The sequence below is a fragment of the Leuciscus leuciscus genome, assembly GCF_965113295.1.
Source record: "Leuciscus leuciscus genome assembly, chromosome: 1".
NCBI classification, from domain to species: domain Eukaryota; kingdom Metazoa; phylum Chordata; class Actinopteri; order Cypriniformes; family Leuciscidae; genus Leuciscus; species Leuciscus leuciscus.
Window position 1 is genome coordinate 62,255,564 of NC_138725.1, and position 20,586 is coordinate 62,276,149.

At 37.4% G+C, this 20,586-nt stretch overlaps 1 protein-coding gene across 3 annotated transcripts in view; it reads right to left on the minus strand.

Moving 5' to 3' along the window:
* Window positions 1–11,033: 11,033 nt before the first annotated feature.
* ntn1b (netrin 1b) overlaps window positions 11,034–20,586 on the minus strand; it is a 54,851-nt gene continuing 45,298 nt past the window's right edge. For all 3 annotated transcript variants that reach the window (XM_082162156.1, XM_082162155.1, XM_082162154.1), the window contains one exon: window positions 11,034–13,465. In XM_082162156.1, the coding sequence (XP_082018282.1) occupies window positions 13,143–13,465 (323 nt within the window). In that variant the 3' untranslated portion in view covers window positions 11,034–13,142. The remainder of the gene's footprint in view (window positions 13,466–20,586) is intronic.

Sequence of the window (20,586 nt, forward strand, 5' to 3'; positions counted from 1 at the left end):
TGTGAACACGATATAAACGAACAGTGCTTACACAGTTTCGTGGGTTTTTTTGCAACATGATCAACCAGTCTTGTATGTTCTTTATCAAATAGGGACACCTGAGGAAACCCGGAGGCTCATTCGTTTTCGCGCTGACAACGAGCAACGTTTCCTGAAGTCCAAAAATACTTAGGCGTCGAAGATATCGTAATCACCGTTGTTTACTGCGAACTTCAGAAGAAAAATGCAAAAAAATTGCTGTAACCCAAGCAATTGAGATGACTACAGCTGACGACGGCATCTTGGAAATTTGTGATAAACATTGGCGCATCTCCTGTGACGTAGGCGCTAGCGACGACGTATAATGACGTGTAACGGTGTAGTAGTGGTGTCCCATTTCTTAGGGGAATATTTTCACCCCTACGCCTTGCCACTCAAGGGGCAAGGGTTAGGGGTAGGCGAAGGGGTATAAAATAGAATTTGGATTGGGCCTTAGCCTACATTCTGGTTGAAAATGGCAATTATATAGAATTATTCTCAGTAAGTAACTGAGAAACTGATCTCTAAAGTCTTAACAAAAGGAATCCAATTAAAAGTGTATGTAGCATTAAACTCGTGCTTTCAATCAGGTGGAAATGACATAAAATTATTAAAATTGTATTATTATTTTTTCACTCTTGCGGTAAAACAGTCCTCCCTAAATTTGAATGTATAAAGTGAATAAGTTGTTTTAATGTTGTTGTTTTTTTAGCACTAACACTTAAGATTGTATATTATGGCCTGGAATGTGAAGAGCACATCTTAGTTGTCGTCCCACTGGCGAAACAAGAGCATCGAGCTCACACCTGCCTTTGCCCTTTCTTGACAGCGTGTGAATGAAAATTAAGGGTGCTTGAGCATTAGCCAATTGTCTTTTTCGTTGTTTACTTGCAGCTGGCGAGAGCATAGCTATATCCCAGGGAAAGGCTGACATATATAACATACAGGTCTTGAGGGCCAAGTGGCTTAATCCTGTATGGAAATGTTAATGAGATAAAAGCAACCCAACCTCACATTCCTGTGCACGGTGAGGAATCCCAGCCACTCTTATGCACATAAGAGGCGGCTTTGTGCCCGTGTCTCGTAAGCCAGAAATTAGTACTGAAAGAGAGGGGGAAATGGAGAGAATGAGTGAAAGGAATAAGGGAAAAGGACAGAGAGAAATGCCAAGGGCGTAGGTGTCAAACACTTGGGCCCCTATTTTGTGTGCATGTGTATGTGTGGCTGGGTGAAGCGCTTGATATTGAGCACCTCTTTGAATCCTGCTCTGATTTGGACTCCATTAAGGCGCCTGGGCATTTGTTTCTCATGGAGCAATTCTCAAAGGCTTTGGGCCATTCTGTGAAAACGATTTGAGAAGAGAGAGCGAGAGACGGGGAGAATTAGAGGGGTGGGAGAAGGAGAACTGGGAAGTGCACATGCTCAATGTGTATTCGCTTTGTTTCCAAACTGGCAACAAGAAAACGCTGAACCCTGATGCTCACGAGACAAGACACCAGAAAAGCATTGCGACTGTTTGGTTTGTTTCTTAAATGAACATTTGTATGGGGTTTAAAGAGGGTTGATGGCCTGCTTCTGCCTTACATGAGTATATGCTGGGGTGAATTAGGGTAATCTGGAACATTATTGAATAAAAAGTAAATAATAGGTTGAAAGTGCAAAACGTCCCAGCCAGGAAACCTTAATTCCTCTTGTAGTATATACTGCGTAACTTTGCATATAGAGTTCTGTGTCATAAAAATAAATCATTTGATTTTGGGAAAAGTATACTTCTATACGTTCAAAACGTGATATATGACTTTTTGCTTAGATACATTTCAGAAAAAACATGCATTCCTTATATTGAGGTGAAGAAATTTCAACCGATGTCTGTTTTGTGAACGAATCATTCTTTGGAGCCGATTCTTGTCAATGAACGGACTGAACCCGTTCACAAGTAGCACTGAATGATTCATTTCTGAATCCGACTGATTCGATTGCAGCAGTTACTGATTCCATCAACTCACTGATTCAGTGATCCAGTTTGAGCGAGTCAACAATTCCAAGAATCGGGAGTCATACACTATTATCCTCACAGCTCAAGTATAACAGGACGTTTTAGTTTAATAATATCTCTATCTCTGTCTTAAATTAACATAAAGAATTAGGAAAGAAAGCGGATGTGTATCAGTATATTGGATCTGTGCATTGGATCTTAAAGCGAGAGCACAATAAACTGCTGCTGCTGTCTGTGTCATTAATGTTAATCCTAGTGTTGGGGCGAACACATTACAAGTAACGTGAGTTAAGTAATCAGATTACTTTTTCATGTAACTAGTAAAGTAACGCATTACTTTGACAAAATATATTTCTCAAATAAATAACACAAGTTACTTTGTTTTCCCATTTATGGACTGACAGCTCTCCTGTCCCCATGTTGAGAGAACATGTGTGCCCATGTCTGCGCAGTGTGAACATGATGTGTTATTGTAGTTCTAGGCTGATGTGAACATGCATTTACTCATCTCATTTTGAATTGAATAAAACAGTGAAATGCAAACTCAGAATATTAGGAAAACCTGCAATAATTCAATATGTTAAATAATACAAATATACTTCTTAATCTTACTTTATCAACCAATGTCTTTGCTGCCAATTCAACCATACTAATGAGAAAAAATTACTTTAGATAAACTAATTTGTTTTGTTGTTTTTATTTCTGAAGTACAGTACAGGCGTGAATTAGCATTTCCTTTTGCATTTGCACTTTTTGTGTAAAAGGGCCTTTGTATTTGCCAAAAACAAAACTTTTTTTTGTTGTTGTTGTTATTAAAAAACAGTACGCAAGCCCAGCCCAGGTGAGGAAAAAGTTAAGCAAAAGTAATGCAATGCATTACTTTCCATAAAAAGTAACACAATTAGTTACTTTTTAAAAGAGCAACACAATATTGTAACTGTACCCAACACTGATCAAACTACAGAAGTCAAAGAGAAAATCACTCACTGCTCTTGGCAAAATAACTTTTGTGGCTTTATAAGAATCAATTTACATTCAATTCAAACAGTGAAGTCTATGCAGCGATTTATTTTTACGTTTGGTTATTTAATTACCAGTATTTCTCGCTGTAGTTAGTATTTCTTAGTACTGTTAAATAGACTGTAAAAAGATTAAAGCACTCTTTATTTATTGTGTATCTTTCATTTATTGTATTTGTCCTATTGTTTTTAATATTACTCATATTGTGAAATAAGATTTTGGCCATATCGCCCACCCTTATTCATAATAATAATAATAATAATATAAAATATTTTTATTTAACTAATCTTTTATCGCCTTAAAATCCATCATCCTCTTTACGGTCACAAAACTCTAAAGGCCAATTTATACTTCTGCGTCGGGTGCGCGTAGAAGGTACGGCGTAGCATACGCATTGACGTGTACCATACGTCGTACCCTTCGCCGTACCCTGACGCGCACCTCCTCAAAAATGTAACTACGCGTCGCGGCGACGCGGACCGCAAGATCTGTGATTGGTCGGCTGGATAGCATCGCGTTTCCTCCTACGCATTTCCGGAATGATCTTCTGCACTCTGCAGCGCCCGCCCGCCATTTTTAAATTCCGAAGATCAGTGAAGAGCCATGGAAATAGACCAAGTGACCGAGAGATTGCTTGAAGAAGTGCGGAAATACAGCCAATACACCCATCTGTATGACTCCTTCAGTCGCCATTGCTCGTAGAAACCTAAACTCAAAACAGCCGCGAGGAATGTAAACACAGTGGAACATTAAAACCCAACTAGCGTTTCGGCGGTGTAACTGCAGAGCAACACAGACATTCGCAGAAGTATAAATGCTCACGACGGCGTCGCCTACGTGCGTAGCCTACGACGTACACTACGGCGTACACTCGACGCAGAAGTATAAATTGGCCTCATGTCCACTAAAGGAGAAAGAGCGTTTTTACATTTGGCTCCTAAACTCTGGAATAGCCTCCCTGATAATGTTCAGGGCTCAGACTCACTCTCCAAGTTTAAATCATAGATTAAAGATGCATCTCTTTAGCCTAGCATTCATATAATGCATCTCCTAACCTTACATACAGCTATATAAGATCAAATGCACATGATTATCCTTGATTAATGTTATGAACAGCAGCTACGCTGATTATTTTCTATTTGCATCTCTGTTTTATCTTGGGATGCCCATCCTGAGGTAACTAGAGTTTGTCAGCTCCAGTTTGGATCCAGTCTATTATGAAGACTTCTGATGCCAACACCTGTGAAGAGACGGTTCCAACCCCCGCAAAGACTTCAGATGATGCAAACTCTGAATCAACATGCACCAATGCTATATTTTCTAAATGTCATAATCATTTTGTTAACAAACAAGTATTCATTATTTCAATGAGCTCATTGTATCTGCATTAAATTACTACATTGTTTAAAGTAATACATCTTTAGCTAACTGTGATTTTGTATATGTACCTGTACATTTCTGAAATACATAACTTAGACAGTTACCTGATAACAGAACACTCTAAATTGTAATATGGACTCATGCACTTTCTGTAAAGCTGCTTTGAAATGATGTGTATTGTGAAAAGCGCTAATAAACATGAATTGAATTGAATTACTTATCTTTGAAATTGAGTCTGTACTTCAGCTAAAGTATTTTGAAATTTTGGTTGCAGTCTTCATGATGGCTTTATTTATAGCATAATTGCTGCTTAATCACTTTATTTGTTACCAAGTTGCCCAATGATAAATGATAAAGATGTTTTGTGTTACATAGCAATTAAGATATACAGTTATAATCGAAATTATTCAACCCCATTTCAGATCTTCTGTGAATTATTTATTATGATTTTGAGCACTTTTCTTGTGCCTTTGGGTCAGTAGTGGTGTACGTCTTGGAGCTCTGGCATGCATTTAGTACACGCCTTACTGTGCAAGCTGAAACCTCAGTAGCTGGGTTTCCATACAAACGTGAACCGAATCTTTTCAAAGTTCGCAAAAGAAAAAAGAAAAAAACTAATGCGAATTAGGTGCGTTTCCATCAAGTTGTTCGAGCAGATGACGGAGGTATTGGTAACCTATAACCAACAGTAAATAAAACACCATGAGCGGAAACATTAGTGATGTGTCGTTCACGAACGAGTTGGCTCTATGAGCCGGCTGCTTTAAGTGAACAGTGTGTCGGTTCCCGTCTGAGAGTCATTTTCCCTTTTTGTATATTAATACAAGAGAAAATGTAATGATTATCCTTTCGCTACACTGCTCAGCCAGACGTCAAGTAGTCACTAACTGAATGTTAATTTGATGTGTATATGTACGTGCAATCTCGTGATGACATTACCCCGCCGCTCTCATTTTTGTCGCACACACTCAGTAAGCTACACATTAACATAACATCAGTCACTGCATGGAGTGCGTGTGGTCGAGCAGTTTGGCATCCTTAATATCGGGTCAGAAAACACACTGAAGAGATGAGTAACACATGCAAATGAAGTAGCATTTGTAAGGTAAAACTATCATATCGAGCAGGGATTATAAAGAGCCGTAATTCCCATCATGAGGAAACAGCCGATTAGTCACATGGGTTTAATGTTCGCCTACGTCAGAATTTATTAGGTAAATGCATTTCCATCTCCCAGCCGTTGATTGCTTCCTTTTTCTACCCAGTCCAGGTAATGTATAACCACTGTTCCTTTAACTTCGAACTTACGAACTATGCTTCCAACGATGTCTCTAGGAACATTAAGTGCCTTCACTATCTTTTTGTATCCTGTTCCTTGTTTATGAAGGGCGATGATATCTTCTCTTAACTTTTTGGACCATTCTTTTAACCATACTTCTAACATGCAGTCAAACGTGACACTCCTAGCCAGATCATTTCATGTGTTCTAGCTCAAGCACAACTGGTGCAACTAATGAAGCCCTTGATTAGTTGCATCAGGTGTGCTTGAGACATCACCTTTTTTGCAGATTTGTGCTGTTGTGAGGGATTCTATTCAGGGGGTTGAATAATTTTGAGACTGCGGAAGTTATTAAATTATTGCATTTTCAGTTGAATTTTGGGAAACCACTTGAAACACTTGTTGTGTTGAGCTATTTCAATTACTTTTGTTTGATTTGTTCATTGCAAACAGCTGAAAGTCTGTACATTTTGCCAATAAACCCAGTAGCACCTCACTGCAGTACATGAGATCCAGGGGGCGGAGTTGGATCCAGATATAAGGGGTGGAGATTGGTAGGTTTAGGGTTGGGTTTAGGGATCAGGGGGTGGAGATTGGTAGGTTTAGGGGTGGGTTTAGGGATCAGGGGGTGGAGATGGGTAGGTTTAGGTATATGGAAGGTGGGAGGAGTTGGATATGGATCCAACTCCTCCCCCTGGATTTCGTGTTCTGCAGTGAGGATCATCTCAATAAACCTGATTTGCAATGGGAGTTGAATAATTTCGATTGCAACTGTAGATGACATCTGCATGTCTATACAAAATATATATATATTTGCAAATTAATGGCAAAAAAAGGGAACTCAAACTGGACGAGAAGTCCAGGAGCCCCTCAGGACTGAAAGAGATACAAATTGTAGATAATTTACTGAGAGAGAGTAAGGGAATGATTCTTCATAATAGAACATCTGAGATGGAAAAAAACAAATTAAACATTTCTCCTTGAAATGAAAGCGGAATGAATGTGATCTGCAGTAAATGGGCAATGTTGACTAACCTCAAGAAGTTTAATGAGGTTTCTTATGGAGTCATTTCCTTCAGAAGCTGAGTCTGAGAAACCCAGACAAACAGCGTTGATCCGTCCTTCTCGTCACAACAGCACACGGCTGAGGTTCAGCTACCCATCTGATGCTCTGAGAACAAGATATGCTCTTTGGTGCTTGCGCTGGTATAGTCGTGTCTTGGGGTGATCTGAATTTGACCTTTCCAGCCCTACACACACTTGCAGACATTCCGGAAGCCGTTGTTTTAGGAGGTGCCTGATGGCTGTTAACAGAGACACAATGGTGGGAGTGTGTCTAAGATAAATGTTTTGAGAGCAGGCCGGGGAGTTTGCATTTAACTGGTGCTTCCCTTAGAATATCCCCCTAAATTATTGGAAATGTACACTTTCCATTTAGTCATATCTGTTTAAAATGTCACTGTCTCCTCTATTGAAATTGAAATTGAAATTGAAAAACTTTATTAATCCCAGTAGGGAAACTAATTTGCTACCAACCATACAGCCATCAGACACGATACACAACTAACAGACAAGTACATAATTCTGGATTAATAGACGACTACTAGCCTAAGCGCTGATTACGAGACACAATTTGAGAGATTCATTTTCACAATCAACAAATACTAAAAACAACACTTTAAGAGACAAGAATAATACTCAACAATCAGCAATGTTGATTAAAAAATCTGACCGCTGCTGGAACAAAAGACCTTATCATGCGCTCACTAGAGCACCGTGGCATTATCAGTCGCTCACTAAAAGAGCTTCTGAGACCTTTAAACAAATTGTGCAGTGGATGGCCTTCAAAAAGCAGGACCATTTTTAATTTGGAACTAATCCTCTTCTCAACAGTAATCTCTAAAACATCTGGATTAAGACCAATAACTGAACCTGCTCTCTTGATTAGCTTATTTATCCTATTTTTGTCCTCAGCAGATATACTGCCCCCCCAGACAAGTACAGCATAGAAAAGAACACTGGCTAAAATCCCTTGATAAAAGACATTTAAGAACTTTGTGCTTATGTTGAATGATCTGAGTTTTCTCAAAAAGAAAAGTCTCGACTGAGCCTTCTTCATTAAAACATTAGTATTCTCTTTCCAGTTTAGTTTGTCATCCACATAGACACCTAAATATTTATATGACTTCACAATTTCAATCACCTGACCATTAATTGTAACTGGAAGGACCTTCTCTTTTTTCTTTCTAAAATCAATCACAAGTTCCTTAGTTTTCCCTACGTTCAATTTCAAAAAATTTGTCTCACACCAGTTGTAAAAAGACTGCACCTCCCTTCTATAGGCAAGATCATCATCCTGATTAAGTAGACCCACTAAAGCAGTGTCATCAGAGAATTTTTGTACCCAGCAAGATGATTGACTATGCCTATAGTCAGCAGTATAAAGTGAAAACAAAAATGGGGATAAAACTGTACCCTGAGGTGCTCCTGTGTTAGTTAGAATAGTATCAGAATATTTGTTACCGATCCTAACAAACTGTGGTCGTGCTAACAGGTAATCTAAAATCCAAGAAATGGTTGTGTTATGTAATTTAAAATCAATTAGTTTACTAGCTAAAATGTGTGGCTGTATAGTATTAAAAGCACTCGAAAAGTCAAAAAACATGATCCTAACGGAACTGGCAGTAATTTCAAGATGACTGTAAATGTTTTGTAACATATATAGTAGTGCATCATCAACCCCCACACCCTTCCTATAAGCAAATTGCAAAGGATCCTGAAATGCAGACACCTGCCTTGTCAGATGATCTAGTACAACCCTCTCAAAACACTTCATAATATGCGAAGTCATAGCTATAGGTCTCAAATTAGAAAGATTGTTAGCCACCCTAGCTTTTTTGGGCATAGGGACAAGACATGATGTTTTCCACATAACCGGGATTTTAGCGGAAGACAGAGACAAAGAAAATAATGAATAAAGGACAGAGCACAGCTGGTCAGCACACACTTTTAGGGTACGAGGATGAACACCATCAGGGCCTGCAGCCTTATTTGGTTTAGTACGCCTTAGCTGCTGGCGAACCTCTTCAGCGTTAAGAATAATAGCAGGACTACAGTCCTCAGAGCTGCTTTGCCTAAGGTTTGAAATAACATTATCATGAAGTGATGAAAAATCTAGTTCATCAAACCTTGCAAAAAAAGTATTGGCATCATTTGCCTGTAGACCCAAATTACATAAACTGGGTCTACTGGTCCCATATCCAGTAATAGACTTCATACCATTCCATAGCCCTCTTGTGTTACAGGACATGTTTCCTTCAACCTTTTCCTTATACTTAATTTTGCTCTGTCTAATAATGACTTTTAACTCTCTTTGAGCATTTTTAATTCTTTCTTTGTCACCACTATAAAAAGCAGATTTCTTTTTATTTATAGCTGCCTTAACTTCTCTGGTCACCCACGGTTTGTTATTGGGAAATATCTTGATCAGTTTACAAGGGATTATAGACTCAACACAATAATTAATATAACAAGTCACTTTTTCAGAAATACTATCCGGATCACAGTCTCCATCAAAAAACACAGTCCAGTCTGTGCATTCAAAGCACCCCCTTAGTGTTTCACAGGCATCCTCTGACCAGATGTGCACAGTCTTTGACGTTATCGGCTGTTTCCGTATCACCGGGGTGTATTTAGACGTCATAATTATCAGGTTATGGTCCGATTTACCCAGCGGTGGAAGCGATTTAACAGCATAGCCATCCTTAACGTTCGTATAGAACAAGTCAATAGTTTTGTCCCCCCTCGTAGGACATGTCACCATTTGTTTAAAAGACGGCAAAATAGTGGAAAGAGAGCAGTGATTAAAGTCCCCGTTTATGATAACCAGCGCGTCGGGAGAGGGGCGCTGTAATTCATGCGCAATTTTCGAAATAGTCTCAGTGGCAGATTTCCCATTACCCGAAGGGGGAATATACACTACCATAACAATGACATGGGAAAACTCCCTGGGTAAGTAGTAAGGTCGACAGCTTACTGCAATAAGCTCAATATTCGAGTCACAAACTCTCTTTTTTACCGTTTTGCTATTGCTATTGGTTGTCCTGACACTGACTGACGTAATTCTTTAACAGTATATTCCGTATATTTGCTTGATTCCGCCATACATCCACTTTTTTTTTTATACTTTACTTCTTTGTTAAGAAAATGCCTTTGTACTTTTATACACCTGCTGAATTGCTCAGATGTTTAGGACAAAAGGCAACCTCCTCAATGCAGAAGATTTCTGAAAATGGCTTAGTTTTCATTTGAATAAGAACCACCAAGTGCCCACCCTGTTACCAGTGGTCTGTTTTATGTGTTTGATATATCACTGAGTTAGTTAAAGCTGAAATACACGGGCCCTGACATTTACATGTTGAAGCCCTTCTGAAAGGCTCTGGTCTTTATTGAGGTCCAGAGAGCCAAAGTAAATGATGATGCAGCTTATCGCGTCTGCTGCTGGGTTTCGTCGCAAAAACAGAACTGTATTTTACTTCCATTTGACATTTATTGTTCACACTAACTCTTTGCTTCGCATTTAACAGGACCTCCATCCGTGCGGCACTTGACGTACAGTATTTGGTTGTGTTTAACTTGGCTCACTATTCTGGCTTTCGAAATTGTTACAATTATAATTTTTTATTGTTATTTAGTTGGTACTGTTAAATTAGCCTGTAGAGTGCTCATCTGTGTAGTCTCTTTCTGGCCATGATGGAAAAAAATTATATCACTAGGACATTTGAAATTTTATGATGTTCTATTACTACAACTATTGAATAAATAAATAAAGTATTATATATATATATATATATATATATATATATATATATATATAATGTGTGTGTGTTTGTCTGTGTATATATACATTTTATTTATATAAATACACACACACACACACATATATATATATATATATTAATCTATTATATTATTATTTATCATTATGTTATATTATAATAAATTATACAACAATTTCAATATAATAATGATTACTATAGCAATAACAATTATTATTATTATGAAATAATAATTATTATATAATTATAGTTTTTAACTACATTCATCTATATGAAAAATGTTGGGGTTTATAAGGTGCAAACCCATTTATAATTATATACAATAAAATAACTGCATCGTAGAAATTATTTTGCTACTATTAATGGAGATTTTTTATTATTGTGCCACAATATAATTGAATATAATTACAAGTATACAGTTTGCAGAATTGTTTTCTTTTTTATAAGTTTTATTTTTTTATTTATTTTTATTGGTCATTAGTGGCTGTACTCAAAAAAAAAACTGAGATAATATATAAAATATCATATTTGGGACCAAAAATAAACACACAGCCATGTGAGTTCATGTATCATTAAATATGTTCATTTATGAGAATCATAATATATTAGTATGCATTACAGGACAATACACAGCTTTTGCAAAGTACACAGTAAAACATCATATACAGGAGGACCATGAACATTGTAAATGTCTTCATCAAAAAAAAAAAAAAAAAAAAAAAAAATTCTGTTCAGAGTCATTTTCCAAAATGTCTGGAAAACTGGTCAATGTCTACTTGTGAGGTCAGGGTGTCTCCAAAGACCTAGACCATCTGTGAGTTTTAATAAACCAAAGTCACTGACTTTCAGTTCGTAGTCGCTGTCAGTGATTCAGAGTTGGACAGTGACTGGATGTTAAAGTGTGTGTTTGTGTGTGCGTGTGTGTGTGTGCGCTCGCGCATATTTTCATGTCACATAGACATAGTACATCCCTCTCTCTACACTATCAACTCGTGTAAACAAAGAAAATCTAAAATTCCTTTTTCTTATTTTCAGAATATTCATAAAATAAAAAATGGTTAATTGCATGTGAATATAATCTACTAAATATTGTACAAAAAAAGGAAAACTATACAACTATACAAAAACAGTAGAGCATATCACTGTAGTAAAGTACCAGAGCAAAGAAAGGTCCCACACAAGTGATAACACAGAAAATTGTTTGTTTCCCTAAATAATAAGAGTCATTTTATCCTATTTATTTTGGTACGATGTAACCGTAAGTTTGCATACACTGGTCAACATAGCCATGAAGACCATTCAGGCTTGTGTTCATTGTTCTGTTATATCCTTGATCCATGAGCAATGACTTACAGTATGTCTCAAATTTAGTATCTAGAACATTATACTCTAGTCATCTTGACATGCTGAAGGACATTGAGCTTCTCTGATTTCTCTTACTGATGACAAATCTACTTTTGGGGAATTTTTGTGATTTATTGCATTATCAATATCTGGAAAATCTCAGATTTATTCTGTATAATAGAAGTAGGAGTCTGCAGTAAAGAGGGAACTTGTTGTTCATAATGAAAATACACTTTTGTTTTTCAAATCAAAAATCATAAAGTGGTTTAAAAAAAATAATCATACTCTATTTGTATATCTAAACTCATACTACAGCTAGTTATGGAAGAGAAGGTAGACTTCACACTTTAAAGATCACCACAGTTATCAAAGAATCAAAGGCCAAATGTATCAGCATAGCTTTTGGCACCAAATAAGCCTTATGGTGTCGTGCAATTTTGAACCAATCACAGTTCTTCCAGACAGCAACAGTGAGGTATTGTCAACAGATTTTCTATCTGAGAGGAAGGAATGTAAAGGATGTTATATCTAATTTTGGCATGTATTGGCTTAACAGATCTTTACAGTTCCCTCATGATCACGTATGCTGCATTCTCATAAAAACTGTACAGTGGGGCCCAAAAATCTGAGGGAGAGATAATGAAAGTGCTTTTATTTTGCACTTATTTTCTTTTCTTTGAAAGAAGGGGAATGGGATTGCAACATCATCCCAATGAGTCAAATGTGCACCACAGGTCAAATCATTTTTAATAATAAATTTGCAGATTCGTGAATATTTTGTCATCTAAATTCTTCTTTGCGTTACATTTCTGCAACTATGTATAGCTCCAGGTTTTAAATCCAGATATTCAATGTGCCCTCAGACCCCACTGTGTGCGCTTTGAAAATGTCGACCGCCAACACCGTTCTTCTGAAGTGAAACGTTCATGTAGATACATTGACTCAGTAGCTTGTTTCTTTTTATATTTGTGGAAAAAGGCAGAAATCATCAAGGATCACACATAAACGACTTTACATATATGTATACTTAATAGTAGGTGCAAATTCTGCAAAATTGAAGATATGAAAAAATAAAATCTTGATGGGAACAAAAAAAAGCAAAAAAAAAAAAAAAACACTAAACGACGGAAGGCAAAACTGCACAAGTGGTTGTCCTTCACCACGGTTCTGATCAATCGTCAATCAATCTGCTCCGACTTGTAGGTGCTCGGGTCATTATTTTGTCTTTCCTTCTCTCCTGTTCTTCAATCCCTCTATGTTTCCTCCTCTAGCACTTGCCCCTCTTGTCACGCTGCTGGAATTTCCGAAGCCGACGGGCCCACAGGTCCTTCCACGGGATGAGCAGGCTGCCCTTGTCCGCCACCACGCCGCTCTGAACGCGGGAGTCGTCGCCGTCAGAGCCCATGAGCAGGTACTTCCTCCCGGGTTTAATTTTGTGGCACTTGCAGGCCACGTCTTTAGCGCGGACCCACAGGGACTGGTCTCCTCTGCGAATGCGGTGTCCCCCCTGCTTATAGACCGATATGATGTTGATAGTGAATTTCCACCATTCGCCCGCCTTGTCTCCTTTTAGTACGTGAACCTGGATCGCTGCGGAGAGAAGCGGGAACAGCAAAATGAGGACACTTTTAATTCAGACCCCAAATTATGTCACAGGTCTGTTTTAATTGGTTTGTGGACAGCAGGGAAAAATTTTAAACGTATACATTATATATATATATATATATATATATATTGGGCGGAAACCTATGGAAGCTTGTTTCTGCCATGGAATAAAACATTTTAAAAGATAATTGTGAATTTTCCTTAGAGCCGGACATTCTAATGAGGGACAAAACACTGGACAAATCTATTTGAGCTTATTTTTGATAAAATATTAATAATATAATGACACATGCAAATGTCTGACCATGTAAAGCCACAATATAAACTTTGACAACACAGTGTTTAGTAATGTTTTTTCCATTTCCTGAAAAGTATTGGTTTTGGAGATGCAAGGTTTTTGGCCGACAGTGTCCGTCCGTCCGTCCGTCCGTCCATCCGTCCATCCATATGTATATATAAATAATGATATGTCAGTATAATGCAACAGTATTATAAATAGTCAGATCCTTTTTATTACACAGAGAAATAATAAAAGAAAGGAACACATTCACACACAAAAACCATAATGCATTTTAAAAGATATAAAATATTTACATTATTTATATATAATATTATTTTTATAATTATTTTTGTTTTATTATATTAATAACAAATTATGGTTAGTATAATTAAATATATATTTAATTGAATAAATATATTTAATTTTGAATTTTCCACACACACACACCCATTTGAGCCACAGTTACCATAGTATCATTTGGTAAAACCACAGTATATTTAAAGTGATGTTTGACCACAATGGAAGTTGCCATAGAAATGCTTTCCTTCCATCTCCTGATACTGATAAAACGGAAAAGATGGAGACCCGCCCATTCCGTTCTCTTCATTATCTTTTGTGTGAAACGTTTAGCTTTTATGTGACTTTAAGAGAGGGGTGGGGAACTCATTGGCCACAATATCACATCCGGCGGGCCGAGAACAGTCAGAACAGTTACAATCTAATACTGTACATTTAAATAAAGTGTTAAACGTGACAGCAGATGCACAATAGAAAAACAATGAGAATCTAAGATTATCAGACAAATGTTATTGAACGAGTATACATTAGTCCCTGTATCTGTGAAAAGTGTAATAATAAGAATTATGTAATCATAAAAAACCTTTAAGCTTTACTTATAAATATGAAGATATGTATTTTTGGCCACCCTTGAAATGGGTCATTCCATTGACATTACCTGAGCACTTTTGAATGTTTTAGGATTTTATAACAATTGTATTTGAACTTTTCCTTGTTTTTTAATTGTTCAAAATCTTAAAACATTCAAAACTTTTTTTTATTGAAAATTATATCATCATAATCATTTTTGTTGAACTAAAAACAAATAATTATACAATTTTATGTATTCTCAGGAAAATCATTCAAAGTCCTAAAATGTTCTTTATTTACAGGTTTAAATGAAGAAAAGAAAAAAAATCTGATTTGAATGTGTTCTCGGTATTTTGGACACTAGGTATCCGCAGCTATGGAGCAAACATCAGATGTTAACATCCAGCCCATGTGGTAACCGCTAACAAACCCAGTCGGCAGAAATCCCCTCGGGTCATGCATTTTAACTATCATCAGACTCGCAGATTGCGAGCTAATCTGTACTTGACATGAAGTGTTTTCACACGGGGAGGACGCCCAGAGGGGGGGAAAAGACCTCGATTACGCATTTAGCATGGACCCGGTGTGTAACGGGGAGGCATCGCTGTGCTGCCCTGAAACACTCACACACAGGGCAAGCCAGTAACCCGTGAACCAGTGGCACATCATGTTTAAGAAATATGCCATTACAGCATTGTGTGAAAATGACACAGGAAGTGCTCTTTCTTTCCTAGCACTCTTTCTTTGCGCTCTTGAATGTGAACACTCTCTTTAGAGAGGGAGGCAAGGATCGCCCCGATCGCTGAATGGAATGTCCCAATTGAGCAGCAGGGGGGGAGGCTGCGAGCAAATTGCACCCAATTTGAGAGAACGCACTCCCACAGCCCCTCCATTCATCGCCTGTGTTTCTCTGGGCCGGAGCCCGCTTCGCCATCCAAATAACAAGAGATAAAAAGAAAAGAAGGGTGTGCGGAGGGTAGCGCGGCTGAGAGAGGAGGGGGGCCACTGTTTATCATCCCAGCCACAGAGAAGTTGCCAGAAGAATTGCGGATGTGTTTCGACCTCATGAGCTATCTGAGCCCGGCCGGCGGTGCCCGGTCCAAGAGCAGCGTGAGAATCCTGCTCCGGGTCTCGCTCTTGACCTGCTCTCGTTTCTTCACAGCGGGAGACGGCAGCGAGCCGAAACCTGACTCAAAATGTGTTGTTGAGCTTATTTAAAAAAGGTTGAAAACAACTGCTTTGACTCATTAGTGGTGTTTGCTAAATTGTGTTCAGCTTGTATTAGAATAGAGAATTTTAGTTTTTTCTGATAGAATTGCCTAAAAAGTTCCATTTTGAAAGTGAAACTCATACCATATACTTAATTGACTCTTGTTTGTATGCTTGTTTCCAAAAGTAACCACTTAGAAACCATCCAGAACGCCTTTGCAGCCGCATATGAAAAATCTTTGGAACCACTTAGAATATGTCAGCAACCACATAGCATTGTCCTTGTGATCACCTAGAACCAGTGTTGGGAAAGTTATTTTTAAAAGTAATGCATTACAAAGTGACTATTTGCGTTTCTTATTTACTTTTTATGGAAAATAATGCATTTAGTTACTTTTGCATTACTTTTTCTCACCTGGGCTGGGCTTGCTTATTTAAAAAAAAATTTAAGTTGTATTTTTGGCAAATGTTAAGGCACTTTCACACCAAAAAAAGTGAAATGAATAAGCCTCAGGCAGAAGGAAATGCATGTTTATGCCTGTACAGTAGAGGGCGCAGCTCAAACAAACCTTTCAGCTGTTCTGCCGTTCTGGATCACTGAAGAATATGATGCAGGAGACGAATGTTCAATAATCTTCAGCAATAAAAAAATGAAACACAAATGTGATGATTAACTAAACTACTTTTTGCTTATTAGTATGGTTGAACTGGATCATCGAAGGTCAGCAGCCAGAAGGTCATGAAGTTAAAATTTAATTATTGCAGGTTTTCATAATATTCTGAGTTTGAATTGAACTGTTTTTATTCATTTTGGGAAATACTGAATCTGTTAAGTGAGATGAGTGAATGCCTGCTCACATTAGTCTGAACCGACACTAAAAGCAATCTGATTACGTAACTTCCGTTACTTGAAAAAAGTAATATGATTACGTAACTCGCGTTACTTGTAATGTGTTACTTTACTTGAAAAAATAATCTGATTACATAACTCACATTACTTGTAATCGCGTTACTTGTTACTTTAAAAAGTAATTTGATTACATAACTCACGTTACTTGTAATCGCGTTACTTGTTACTTGAAAAAAGTTATTTGATTACATAACTCAAGTTACTTGTAATGCGTCACCCCCCAACACTGCCTAGAACACCTTAGCAACAACATAGCAACATCCTGGCATCAACAAAGAATATGTTAAACTGAAATCACACATTATATATTAGCAACATAGCATCATCCTGGCCTCCAAATAGAACACCTTAACACCCACATAGCAACATCATGGCAACAACCTAATACACCTTAGCAACCACATAACAGCATCCTAGAAACCAGACAGAACACCTTAGCAACCTCATACTGTAGCAACGTCCTGGCAACTAAACAAATTAGTTAGGTTAGCAACCACATAGCAGTGTGTGTATTGCATTGCATATATTGTATGACTTTCAAACAAACACGAGGCGAACCAAACTAATGCTTTGTGCTGAAAATATATTAAAAGTGATGTCATCACTGTTTATTTTACACATACTGCATGAAGTGAGCTTATATTGAGAGTATGTTACTATAATATATCAAATCTTTCTCTCTCTCTCTCTCTGCACGACGCTTTAATGCTGTGATCACTGGCACTGGTTTCATCGTACCCTGCCAAACTGGCACATTTCCTGTCTGAATCCAGTACTGAGCCTCAGATACGCCATGCGGGTGGCAAACGCTTTCCAGATTTGTCCAGGTACTAAGAAAGACTATTTTCAGCGGCAAATTAAAGATTTTGTTCATACGTTAGTCGGACAACTTTGTTTCTGACCATGATGCAGCTATAGAGAGATAATGGGAAAGAGAAAGGAGATCTTTTTAGTAGACAGATTCTCCTAGTCAGCAATGAAATTAAAAGGAGAAAAAGAAAGTGTCTCCTTTAGAGTTTCGGACAATATCTACAGTGTCTCTCAGAGTGCTAATTTACATCAACTAATTTGTAAATATCAGCTCAAACATTTCTCATCACAATCTTCCAAAGTCCTCTACATAAATGATCCAAATGATGCTATCTAAAAAAAGTTATGTAAATGTTTTTCTCCTAACGTATTTTAGGTTGACAAAGTTTATATAAATTAAATGTTTAAACATTGATGAAAATTAAATAGGACTTAAATGAAAAATAACAGTGAACTCCAGGAAGTCCTGTGACCTATGAAAGAGCAATAAATATGCAGTTTTGAGATGAATTTGAGCAATAAAATGGAATTTATATTTGTGAGTAGGTTACAAGAAATGCTTTCACCTGTGGTTTGACATGCCATAGTCCATCTAACATGACTTTAAACCACATTTTGTTGATTATTTTATAATTATTAAGCATGTTGCCTTTATGAGCTCATATTAACTGACTGACTACATGGAATATTTGTATTTAAAAAAAAAAGTAAAAATGTATCTGTCACACTTCAGGACAATAGAAATGTAGGCTACTAGTGATATGAAACGGAAGTTGTAATAGTATTTACTTCCCTATTGTGACGTATATTTGAGTGAAACAGCTTCTCGAACAAGAAAAAAATAAAATAAATGTAAACTTGATTTTGTCTATATGGAATTGATTGGATGGTTGTAGTTTGCTGTTGCTGTGATGTCATGTGAGTGACAGATTGTCCTGCCCTCGTCCCAGTGAACACATTATAAGATAAGTTATTTTGATAGGACACATTATTATAAAAATGAAGATGTGCACAGACAAATGATTTATAATAAACTCTGCACTATTCCATAAAAGAAAAAAATAAGAATTGTCCATTTTTATTTCAATTGTGACTTGAAGAATAATGAAAATAAATTATTATAATTTTTTTTTACAAAGATTTAATATATACATATATTAAAAATATAAAAAGAAAACGTACATTTGAATCTAAATCTTAACGTTAAATTAAAACGGTTGACCTTTCTATATTCTTTACAAACGTACTTACTATATGGCATAAAATCCTGACATATCTTGGTGATAATATAGAATAATTGGCTAAACATACCACAAGCCAAGATGCACAAGATAAGAATAGGCTATGCTAAAGTGTCTATAGGGCCTGTTTAATCTGGCAAGTTAAACCCTCTTTTGCATGAGGCCACACGGCACAGGCCAGCAAGACAATCCATCTCCAAAGCTCCATGAGATCAGCTGAATGGGATGAGACCACTTTTATTTTCTTTCATGACAATGCAAAGAGAAAGAGAGAAAGAAAAGAGTTAGAAGGTAAGGGATTTCTCTCCTGATTGAGAGAGGGAGAGAAATGAATTTAAAAAGAGGAAGAGGCCCCTAGATTTGCCAGGTGTCCCGCTGGTTTTCTGTGTGTGCAGTCAGTGTGCTGGAACACGACCCGCACGCGGTACACAAGCCGAGCTCTAATCTAATTAGTGCGCCTGATTACCACACTGAAGCTCCTGCGAGCTCCCCGCTGGGACGCCCTACGCCCAGCCGCTTACGCCGGGGTACTGACTGCTGCCTCCGCCGTGTGTGTGTGGCAATGCTAAGCAGCTCCATACACACACTGACACACACACACACAGTTCTTTGATTCATTGTCATTCTCCCCCCACCCAAGAGTAGGAGAATGCGACCCTTTCGGACCGCTGTCTCCGTAGCGACGCCGAACAAAAGCGGATCGACGGGGAGTATTTCTTCCTTTCTCGCCTCTCTGTCGGTCTCATCCGCCAGCACTGGACAGATTTAAAACTTCACCAAGGCCAGGACTTAAATGTCGAGCTGGATGCAGCAGCACTGACCAGTAGTGTAAATGTCCTGTGAGTTCTGGACAATTTGTACCTCTTTGATACAAGCATTCACTGCAATTTCATGTCATTGCACAAGGTGGTCTGGTCTGGTCGCTGGTCTGTCGTGTGCTATATGAGCCCAGGTCGAAATTTTTCAAGGAAACCTTTTGTCCAACATCTTATTTGAGGTTGTAGAGTTCCTTTAAAATTTTCCTATGGGTTTTTAGAATGGGGTTTTTCAATTTATGAGTAAAATAAGGTCTGTAGTAAACTTTAGTTGATGATACTTGGACATTTTGTTCTACAACATAAACTGCACACAATCACACCCCAAACATTCTTATATAGTTACTTATTAAAAACACTTTTTTTATTTATTAAACATACCAGCTTCAAATTTAGCATTTCCAATACGGGTGTATATAAAAAGTTGCCGCCTTAAATTTTTAAGTACAATCAACTTAGATGTTTAAGTCATTTCAACTTAAATTACATTAAACTGACTTTAAAAACGAGTTGAATCTTGTATAACATAAAAAAGTTGAAAATTGCTTAACTTATTTTGGTGAGTTAAAGCAATGTAAAAACATATGTTGTCATAACTTATTGATCACGTAATTTTTTACAGTGTAGGCCTACTGTAACGCCAGCCAATGGATGCCAGAAAAAATGGATCCTGTGTTAATAAAACATTATAAGACAATAACAAGTCTAGGCCAGACTTGCAAATATTGCTTATGTTGTGATGTGTGAAAAAGAAAAATTGGTCATAGTTTAGTGTCCAATTCTCACTCTTAACTAACTATTTCATAACTACGACTTTTGCCTCAACAAACTTGTTAATAGTTAGTAAAGTAGTTGTTGAGTTTAGGTATTGGATTGGATTAAGGGATGTATGGTCATGCAAAATAAGGCATTAATATGTGCTTTATGAGTACTAATAAATAGCCAACATCCTAGTAATATGCATGCTAATAAGC